The sequence below is a fragment of the Larus michahellis genome, chromosome 3 (genome assembly GCF_964199755.1).
Source record: "Larus michahellis chromosome 3, bLarMic1.1, whole genome shotgun sequence".
Taxonomy (NCBI): Eukaryota; Metazoa; Chordata; class Aves; order Charadriiformes; family Laridae; genus Larus; species Larus michahellis.
Genome location: NC_133898.1, coordinates 77,513,468 through 77,524,006, shown reverse-complemented (window position 1 = coordinate 77,524,006; position 10,539 = coordinate 77,513,468). Strand labels below are relative to the sequence as shown.

General features: G+C 55.6%; 1 protein-coding gene across 5 annotated transcripts; it reads left to right on the top strand.

Annotated features, from left to right (window-relative positions):
• Positions 1 to 434: 434 nt before the first annotated feature.
• VGLL2 (vestigial like family member 2) lies at positions 435 to 9,328 on the top strand. 5 transcript variants are annotated; one of them, XM_074580884.1, is made up of 4 exons: positions 435 to 573; positions 2,802 to 3,093; positions 4,821 to 5,339; positions 6,334 to 9,328. In XM_074580884.1, the coding sequence occupies exons 1-4, from the start codon at positions 493 to 495 to the stop codon at positions 6,375 to 6,377; spliced, it is 936 nt and encodes a 311-aa protein (XP_074436985.1). In that variant the 5' UTR covers positions 435 to 492; the 3' UTR covers positions 6,378 to 9,328. The 5 variants fall into 5 exon arrangements, with proteins under 5 accessions (XP_074436985.1, XP_074436986.1, XP_074436984.1 ...); XM_074580885.1 differs by having other exon boundaries at positions 443 to 573; positions 6,496 to 9,328; XM_074580883.1 differs by lacking the exon at positions 435 to 573 and adding an exon at positions 631 to 768.
• Positions 9,329 to 10,539: the final 1,211 nt, after the last annotated feature.

Below are 10,539 nucleotides of genomic sequence, written 5' to 3'. Positions count from 1 at the left end.
ATGAAATTAAATGAAACTCAGCGGGAAAAGGGCTGCCCCGCCGGGCAACACCACCGTCCCCCCCCCCGCACTCCGCAGCCGCTGGCGGATCCCTGCGCGGCCGGGGCGGGCGCCGGTGCCGGAGCTGCCCCCGCTGCTCCCGGGCAGCCCCGGCTGGAGAATGGGGCTCTCCCCGCCTCCCCCCACCCCTGCCCCTCGCCGGGCATGGGGTCGGGGCTGAAACCCACCCCCCGGAAGCCCATGGAGCCCCTCCGGCCCCGGCGCATTTGCGGGAGGGAGCCGCGCTACAGGGAGGGAGTCAGGGAAGGAGGGCAGGGAGGGAAAGGAGGGGGGGGGTCATCTCAGCCCAGCGCGGTCTCATCCCCCCCTCACTCCTCCCACCAACGAGTGGTGCCTCTTAACCCCCGGGAACCTCCCTCCCGCGAAGCACTGCTCCGCTTTGCAGAACCCCGAGTTGATGAGAAAAAACCCAATTCCCGGCGGCGGCCAGCCATGAGCTGTTTGGATGTTATGTACCCAGTCTACGGTCCCCCCCAGCCCTACTTCGCAGCAGCCTACAGCCCCTACCACCAGGTACGCGCGGGGGGCAGCGGCGGAGCGGCGGGGGGTGGGAGGGGTGTCGTCTGGAGGATGGCCGTCTGGGGCCTTACCAAAAGGAAAAAGGGAAAAGGAGAAGGGGAGGGGAAAGGGTGGGGGGGAGAAGATCTGGGAGCCTGCGATGGTGAGCGGAGCAGAACCGCATCCCACCTTGGCGCGGGGCTCGGCAGGGTACGTACCCCGGCGGCGACCGACGGGCTGCGGGCTGCCTCGGCAGCGACAGGGAGATTTTAACCCTGCGGTGGCTTTTTAGGGATTTCTTTTCTTTTTTTCTTTTTTTCTTTCCCCCCCCCCCCCTTTGCCGGGACGGGCTCCATCCCATCGCGGCGGCTCGGGGCGGCGATGCCCGCGGTTTGCAGGGGTCCCGCCGGGAGCGGCGGGGCCGGGCTGCCCGGGGCATCGCTCCCCCCTGCCCGCCGGCATCCCGGCCGCCGCCGCGGGAGGGGTGCTCCGGAGTCACGGTCTGGACGTGGCGGGGTGCGGGGTGGGGGGGGGGGCGAGAGCTTCGGGAGGCTGCGGGGTTTCCCCGCTTTGGCGGTGGGGGAGGAAGCCCCGGCCCCGAGTGGAGCGGCGGGGCTGCGGAGATGCTCCCTGCTCCCGGGGCCCGCTCGGCGGCGGGACGCCGGCCCGGCCCCCGGCCCCACCGGGCTCCCGGCGGCGGCGGCCGCCTGCGGGACCCGCGGGTGCTTCGTGGCCGGGAGTCACGTCCCGCCGCCACCGCGCTGCTGTGTCGCGGCTGTCGATTCATCCCCAGATTTCGATAAAAGGATCCCGGCGGCCGCGGGGATGTTTGGCTGCACGCACGGCCCGTCCTGCGCGGGGAATCGCCCGCCCCGGGACACGCACTCTCCCGCGTGGGGCAGCGCTCGTTTCCCCGGGCTGCACCTGCTGCACACCGCTTTCTCTTTCGCCCTCTGGGTTTCTCTTTTTTTTCTTTTTTCTTTTTTTTTTTCCTCCCCCTTATTCCTTCCGGAAACGAATTCCTTCTCTACCCCGGCAAAATGAAAAAGGGGATGGATAAAGGCGGCAGACCCCCGCCGTGCAGGGCCGGAGCGAGCGGTCCCGCTCCGCGCAGCCCCCGGCGTGGTGGCCCGTGTGCCACCTCCAGCGCCTGGCAGCGGGACCGGAATTCCCGTTACAAATAGCAAATGATGTCCCCCCCTACCTTGCCTTCCCCCCCACCACCAACACCACCTCCCCCACTCCACCCCCCGCACACGGCTTCGTGACATTATTTAGGGGGATGATCATTAGCTCAATGGCCGAGCCGGGAGCCAAGCGGGAAAGGCGGTCGTCACGAAGGAGTGACATTATTAAATATCTCGCGTATCTTGGCCCAAGGCTGTGACTCGTCCCCTCGATGCTTCCCCCGCCGCCCGCCCCGCGGCTCTGCCCGCAGCGGCCGAGCCCGGACTCCGCGTCCCAGCGCTCATTTCTAAGAAACTCCCCGCAGTTGCGGACACTCTAACGCCGATAAAGAGAAGATGGGAAACATCCAGCGAACTTCTCCACGCCCGCTGTTTTCCCACCCAGCGGAGTCCAGTAAAAACAGAATCATCTTGTAGGAAATACCTGGAGCTTCTCGCTGGCCAGGGAAATGCTTTTTTTTACCCTGAAATGTGTTTGAGGCTGCCAGTTTTGTTTTCCCTCCCCCACTTCCTCCTCCTCGCCGCTGTGGGTTACAGGACAGTTTTGGGGACAAACTTTGCAAGCCGGGGACCGAGCGGCGCTCACCTTTCCCCCGCTGCCGGCGCTGCGCCGGGGGTGGCCGGCCACCGACCCCCCGCACCCCCTCCGCCTCACTCCCCGCATTTCAGCCCCTTGGCGGCCGCGCCTCTCCCCCGGCAAGGACCCGGCCTGCAAAGTGCCTTCTTGTGCGGCACTTCGTGTGGCGACCCGCGCGTGTGACCTGCCGCTGGCCCCGCACGGAGGCTGTCTGGCTCCATCCCGGGGTGTCGGGCCCCCGGCCCTATTTGCCGCCCCTGCGCTGCCTCCCCGGGGTGGGGCAGACACGCAGACACGGGCTGGGGGGTGCTGCTGGGGGGACAGCGGGGACCAGGCTTTTGCATCCTCTGGGAAAGATCGCGGGAGCGGGCTCGGCGCTGCATCCCGGCTGGCACAGGGAGAGCCAGCGCACCTCGCTGCACTGCGCTGCGTGACCGGCTCTGTTTTCTTCCTTCCGTCCTTCTTTCCCTTTCCTCCAGAAACTCGCCTTTTACTCCAAAATGCAAGAGGCCCCGGAGAGCGGCAGCAGCGCCGGCGCCAGCAGCTCCTTCCCCAGCCACCCCGCGGCCAGCATCAAGGAGGAGGACTGCAGCCCCGAGAAGGAGCGACCCCCCGAGGCCGAGTACATCAACTCCCGCTGCGTCCTCTTCACCTACTTCCAGGGGGACATCAGCGCCGTGGTGGACGAGCACTTCAGCCGGGCGCTCAGCCAGCCCAGCAGCTTCTCGCTCGGCAGCGCCAAGGCGGCGCGGAACGCCGGCTCCTGGCGGGGTGAGCGCGGAGCGGGGCGCGGGGCGGGGGGGTGCGCAGGACGGCGGGGTCCCGTCCCGGGGCACCCTGCTCCCCTCCGCTGGCCGCGGGTGCCCGGGAGCCGGCTGTCCCCGGGGCTGACACTTTTAGGGGAAAAAAAAGAACAGGAAAACTCCCTTCAGTTGACGTCGGGCTGCGGTGGCCCGGGGGCAAGCGGCCCGGGAGGTGGCCCGGGGAACTGAATCCCTTTCACAGCGCGGATGATTTACCTGGGGGGGGCTGCAGCTAAACAAGCCGCTGAGGAACCCCTTCACTGTGGCTCTGGCAAGCATCTCCCCTGCTGACCCCACTGGGGCAGTGTAAAGTTTAGCGCGGTGGTAATTGAAGATGGAAACAAAGGAAAAACCAAATGTGAGAACCAGCTTACCGGCTTCACACCGCTAAAAAACAGATTGTGCATGTCTCTGTATCTCGCCCTACGTTTATCACCACCCTGGTTACTGCTGGAGCAGAGAAAAGGACCTTAAATTTCTGAAAATGAGGGCTTTCAGACCTGCCGACGGCAGGGGCACTGTGCCGGCAAGGCCAAGGCCCCGGCTGATGTGCAGCTCTCCACAGCCATGCTCCATTCACCCGGGACAGGCCCGTGGGGGTACCTGGGGCAGATGGCAGTATCCTTCCCCACCTTCCACCTGCCGGACAGTTAGGGCAGGCATTTCTTTTGGGGCAGTTTTGGGGAACTTCCCTCGTGGGGCCACCTGCTCAGGCAAGAGGTGGTTTCCCAGCCCTTCTGTGAATTGCTGTCAGTTGTTTCTAAGAATTAAATAGTAGTTTAAATATTTCACGGGCGAAAGATATTCAGTGCTGGAATGGATGGCAGGAGAGAGAGTTCTTTGCTCGTCATGAACTGCTTCTCCTGAGTAATGCTAGGGCGCAGAGCTGACATACCTCCCTGGCAAACATGCATCATGATCATGTTTTTATTTGTCTCGGGAACAGTATGCATTCCCAATTAATAATGCATAACATCTATCTGTGCTATTAATAATCACTAGTCCACCTTGCATGTTGCTTACTAGGTCAAAAAAACGTAGGATCCTTGTACTTCGCCCTGCCAGTCTCCAAAGATCTGCAGAGATCTTCCCAAATATGTCAATGACATACCCAAGAAACAGGCGTAAGTCCAGTGTAATAGATGCAGAGTTGCCTGCAGATATTTATAAAATTCAAGTTGGCCCTTAGTTGCATCTCATGCTGTTCCTGCCCGCTTTGAAACCGTGCTGAGGCAGCAGCCGCTTCCCTGGCAGGGTCAGGCATCTCCGAGGTGCTGGGTGTAAATGCTTAGACAGGGAGATTACTACAAAAACAAACAAGACAAATCCAACCCTGGAAATCACAGCGGTGCATAATAGCTTTCAGTTTTCTCAGTTTCCAGTACTGAAGAAAAGAGATGCTTCCCTCGCCTTAGGTAACAGCCTTTTCTCCAAGTACATACTAAGAGAAACCGAGAGCAAATAGTTCCAGTTTCCTGGATGAGCCCTGGGCTAGGTGTGTTGGATTGTTTAGCTGGGGAGGAATCTGTACTCGTTGGGAGCAATTTCTTGTGTCTGGCAGTTTTTGGGGGGGATGAAGGGAATGTGAGGGCTGTTTTGGGGGGTATCTGGGGAGGGGCAGAGCGCTAGGGAAAGGAGAACAGGGCTCGTCGGGTGTGCTCATTGCTGCCTTTCCCTCCCGCTCCCTTCGCCCAGACGGCTCCTTCCCGATGAGCCAGCGCAGCTTCCCGCCGTCCTTCTGGAACAGCACGTACCAGCCCTCCTCGGTCCCCGCCACCCTCAGCAGCCCCCTGGCAGCTGCCGCCCACAGTGAGCTGCCCTTCGCCGCCGCCGCCGCCGACCCTTACGCGCCCGCCTCACTGCACGGCCACCTGCACCAGGGCGGCCCCGAGCCCTGGCACCATGCCCACCACCACCACCACCACCACCACCACCACCCTTACATCGGGACACAGAGCACCGCCTACCCCCGCCCCGCCGCCATGCACGAGGTCTACGGGCCCCACTTCGACCCCCGCTACGGCTCGCTCCTGGTGCCCACCGCCTCCGTCCGCCCTCACCGCCTCACCCCCGCCTCCGTGCCCACCCCGGTCAGCCCCCCCTGCGAACTGGGGAAGAGTGAGGCGGGCGCCGCCGCGGCCTGGACGACGCCGGGACCCTTCCCCAATGCAGCAGGGGACATGGCACAGAGCCTCGGCCTCAATGTGGACGCAGGTAAAGAGCTGCCCTCGGCCCTGCCGGGACCCCGGCTCAGCTGCACCCCTGTCCCCTGACTCGCTCACACCATCCATAGTACTAGGGAAGGACCCCCCGGTGGCGGGGCAGCTGGGGCGCTGCTGTGGGGGAATAAATCTGGGGGGTGGAAGCCCCATGGGAGACACCCACGCTCTGCCCTGGATGCTCTTCTTGGGGTTCTCAGGCCAGGCAAGTGAGGAAGGGGATAGGGACGATGGGAAGGGCAACACATCACACACACCCCCCAACATCCTTGGAATTTCTGACACCCTGAGGGCACAGGTTGCTTTGAAATACTGTTGTCCTGGCCCTGGCCCTGCTCTTGCCTTGGGTAGCGAGAGCTGGGAGCAGGACGGAGCCACCCCAAAGGTCACTGCCTCACTCCCTCCGTGGGCCGCCCCAAGGGCAGCCACCGCAGAGCAGATCATTTCTAGACCCCGGGCAGGTTCAGGAGCTACCTCCTCTCCTTATTTATTTTTTTCCTGCCAGTTTTTGAGAGGGAAGCACGATTGCATTTGCTGAGCAAAAAGGGCAATGTTTTTCCCCTGGTAGTGGTACCCTGTGCCTGGAAGTAAGGCTGTGTGGCCTTAGCGATGACAAAAAGGTGACACAGGCATAGCCAGCGGTGGCAGTTCCTGAGGCAGTGGTTGTGGAGGCAAGGAAAGCCCACTCTGGCAGCAGTTCTCCGTGCTGAAGTTGGGTTATCGCAGCCAGGAATGGCTCCTTTTGGTGGCCTCCCTTTAGGCAGGAGGGTCATGTGCCTGTCTCCAGTCTTGGAGACCCCTCTGGAGTCTGGACTCCAGAGCTTGGGCTCTTCTCCTTGCTTCTCGGCCTCCTGCCAGCTCTGAGGAGCCCATGCTTTAGACTGATTCTCTGATCTCAGCTGGCAGAAATGCAGTTTGTCTTTCTCTGTCCTTAAACGCCTGTACCTATTTTTCTTCTTCCCTTTTTTTTTTCTTTTCTCCGTTCTCAGGTTTGCAGCCTCAGGATAAAAGCAAGGATCTATACTGGTTTTAGAGCTGTCCTTCACTCTTCTTCCCCTGGCTCTCCCCTGTAGATCTCTGCCTGTTAGACATGGTGGCATTCAGAGCTGAAATCGGGTCGGTTTGTAACAGCTTCTGATCTTGGTTTGCAGCTCGCCGTTACTCCTTCTGTGGTGGATCCCTTCTGAGCTGATGTGCTGACTCAAAGACTCTCAGATCCCCCCCTTGCCCTTTTCCAAGCCCACCGTGGCCCTGCAGCTCGGGGAAAGACAACGGGACTTAAAAGGACCCGGCACTGCAAGGACGGAACTTTAGACTTATTTTGGAAAGGAAAATCCTTCCGTTGCAAGAGGAGAGCCAAAGACGATGAACTTCTATTTAAGCAGACCCCACACCCAGAACTGGAGCCAGACCACTCTAAAAGAGTCAAATGACGTCATGGATGGTGATGCAAAACCACTGGCCTTCGTACAGGGGGCAGAGGAAATCATGGGGTTGTTTTTTTTTAGTGGTGTGAATATTTTTTTACGTCAGCGAAAGTTATTTCTTGAACGCAAACATGGGAAAGCTACTTAGCAGTTTTGAACTGGATTTTTACTTTGCAGTACAGAAAAGTAAAAGGAGAAGAAACTGGAACTCACGAACGTTTTCAGACTACCAAGGAACTGCTCTGATTTTTCAGTTTTGTGGTTGTGAGTGGCAAGTGTGTGGCCGGGGCCACCTGCCCTGGGCTTACAGAGATGCAGCTGTTCCACACACAACTGCTCAAACCCCAGAAAGACGAAAACCAAGGTGGCACTTCTCAAAGTCTGGCACAACATTTGCATTGGATATGTAACGGTGGTTTGATTGTGTTTTTTGTGTTGTTTTTGTGGTTTTTTCTTTTTTCTTTTTTTTTTTTACAAGAAACATTTTCTGGTGAAAATAAAACCCTCTTAAAGCAGGGGGAGAAAGGAAACCCGTGAAGAACGGCTCACCCTCAACCCGACAGCCTTTAAGGGGAACACCAGAAGGAAAGGCACGTGGTGGACAATAGGTCTGAGTTGCCTCTAACATTTCTCTTTGTCTACTTGTTGCTGTCATTTTGTCACTTTAATAGTCGTTTTGCTTTGGTTTTTTGAAAGGGGGAATAAGATATCTATTTAACAGTAGGAAAGCTGCATTAAAGGTATCTCCTTCTTTCACCCTGTGTGCTTTTATGAAGAATTAAAGCTAAATAAGAGAAATGAGGCAAACTGGAAACTTCAGGATGAAATAGGAAAAAATACCTGTCGTGGATGAAGTGAGTTATTTTATTACTTTGCATTAAAGATAAATAGAAATCCTAGCAGTTGAAAATATTTTCTTACTGAGTAAAAACTACAGTGGTATATACAAAAGATAAGAAAATGCAAGATTGTTGCAGTGCTGCATTTTAGTGAACAGTGTCTGTGAGATGGGTTAAGGTGAGGGTGCTGCTCCATAATAACAGATGTTTCCTCATAAAGCTGATAGAAGAGGGGACTGTAGCATCCGGCTTTGCTATTGCACTGGTAAATTAAGATGCCATTATAGGGTGATGAATAAGTAATGAAACAGTGCAGAAATGGAAATTTCGCCCTATACTTAAAAGCTGACTTTTTTACAGGCAAAACATCTCATGCCAACACTACTGTGTTTTGGTTTGTTCTGTTTTTTTTTTCTTAATGTGCTGTTGTTGAAAGCTGACAAAGTTCAATGCACGTAAGAGGAGAGTCCTAACATTACCCCTCTGACACTAGGAGAAGCAGTGGAAAATGGAATTTTGTGCTGTGGTGCGAGTTTTTACCTTTCAACAACCCTCACGTAATCTGGCATAATGTTCATCACGTGTCAGAAATGGAGTTATGAACAACACAAACTCACTTCTCCTAGGTTTCAGCTCGGCAATAACTCCATTTCGGGGAAAGAATAGGAATCCTAGTAGTATGAACACGACAAAGCAGTGTGAGTAAATAGCGTGAGAAGCTGGCAAGGAGCGATGTGTGCCAGCGATCCCCGGCCAGAGCTCGGCAAATGGCTGGAGGTGACTTGCCGTCATCCCTTCGGCCAGACATACCCCCGAGCGTTTCGCGCTCAGACTCCGCTTAGCCAGAGCCCAGACAAGCTGTAAAGGGCAAGGGAAGGACTCCAGGATTTATATTACTGGTTAAACCAAAAATGTTCTGAGGCATCTATCAAGAAAGAGGGCAGCAGCACTTTGCAGGAGAAAAGTAACCAAAAATAGCATTTAACTGTATTGCTGCAGAGGCTTAGAGATAACAGGATCATTCTGTGAGCATTTGCCTGTGGGGTTTTTTAGGCTGTTTTTAAAGGTTTGTTTAAAAAAAAGATTAATCTGGCTCTAGCATTGGTTGTGTTTCACCACAATTGTTTCTTTTTTCTTTCTTTCCCCTCGCCCTTCCTCTGCAATTCATAATTAGGAGTGCTCAGCGGTACAACCCAAATACGTTTGGAAATATTCATGTAGGTAAAAAACAGTCATTTACTTCATTGGCATTTACAATTAATTTTGACTATGAATATTTTCAAGCATGAGAATTTATGCAGTGAGTACGTGAATTTGTTCTCCGGGTCCTCTTTTTTGTTGTCATATTTTGAAAGCATCCAAACACCAAAGTCCAGATTGTGGCTGGAGGTGTTAGAGGTTGTGCCAACAACTTTTTTTTTTAAATACTCCTGCTATGGATGGATTGCAATCTGAAAGAGCACATGCCCTATTTTGGCTAACCTTTGCAGAGTGTTGCTCATTCTGTGTTATTGTGCCTCCAGGTGCTCACAGCACCTACCTTACAGGCTTGGGAATGAGCCTTTCCAGGACCGGAGCCACGGCTCCCAGGGTGGTAACAGTGCAAACAACCCCAGTGCCACTTTGCAGGTCTGTTTTGTTCCTCTTTGCATCATAGTTTATTACTTGCTTAATCATGGATGCTTGCAGGGAATCTGGAAATACAAAAGAAACCCTTCTTTTATGTGACGTATGTCTTTTTTGTCACCTGCTTGTCACACGCGGAAAGAGCGGGGCTGCGAGTCCCCGCTCCTGCAGCCTGGAGAGCCGATCCTGCCGGTGCCCCTTCCTGAAAGCCGTGCGGAGGTCGGCACCGGCCTCGGCTCTCTCACTGCCCACCTGACAAACAGACCTGCCCAGCTGGGACAGACAAACAGACGCAGCTCGTGACCCATTCAGGCGGGGAAGGAGGCAGAAGGACGGGATCTGCCGCAAAGCACAGCAGTACCAGGCATAGCGAGAGTATCCGCTGTGAGAGCAGGTTGTACGAGTTTGCAGAGGGAACTCTGGGCACATTCACTACAGACATTTATCTCCCGTTCTGAAAATAACTGAAACGTAGCAAAGCGCTAAGGAATACCGTTTTAATGAACTTCAAGGTCAACAGCGATCTGTCAAGGAAAGAATGGAAGTGGGGACGGTACGTAGTATTTGTGTCGCAGTCTATATGGTCACAGTCTACGCTTTATTTTAACGAGTGTTTTGCTTCAGTACAGCTGCAGTTGCAAGAATGCTGCGCAGGCCTCTTTAGACACGTATTTATGTGCCCCTGCACTTACAGCCTAACGTTGGCGAGCTTTAGGGTGACGTTCCTTATTTCCCGCCTCCTTTTCCAGTGGGTTTTCCATAGGAGCCCCCAGCAAAGGAGAAGGAGGAGGGAAGAAGAGAGGCTGAAAGAGAGTCTGAGTAATCCTCTGCCTCTCCTGGACCGTCTGCTGCCTGTCTCTGGGGAAATGTATCTGCCCTGTCTCCTCCTTGGGTCAGGAGGGACTGCTGCCCCTTCTCGCCTTCCCTTTGAAGTCCTATTTAGGTTCATGACAAGCTCTAGTGAGGGCTTAAAGGTTGGTCCCTTCCTAGAAGGGAGGAAAATGCTGCTGGTGCCTTTGGATGCATCAGGGTTCTCTGACTGGCAGTCCTCGTACATCTTTTTCTGGGCAACGGCTGTAATTAAGGTGCCCTTTTGATTACAGAAGGGCGAGCCAGCTCCTCTGGGGGATTGTGGTGTCCTGGCTGGCTTCCCTGGCCTGCCACCCAGAGGAGCAGTTGCAGCAGGGGAAGGAGGGAGACTTGCAGTGTGATTATCTGGAGGAGTGAGGTATTGATTTTGTAGGCTAGGCAATTTTTGCACAGGGAAATGGGAATAGGGGATAGTTAAAAGAAAAAAAAAAAG

Coding starts and splice junctions, on each gene's coding strand:
- VGLL2 (XM_074580883.1), top strand. CDS start 631: ATGGCCGTCTGGGGCCTTACCAAAAGGAAAAAGGGAAAAGGAGAAGGG. Junction 769..2,801: donor TTGGCGCGGGGCTCGGCAGG/GTACGTACCCCG, acceptor CCTTTCCTCCAG/AAACTCGCCTTTTACTCCAA. Junction 5,340..6,333: donor CGGCCTCAATGTGGACGCAG/GTAAAGAGCTGC, acceptor CTCCGTTCTCAG/GTTTGCAGCCTCAGGATAAA.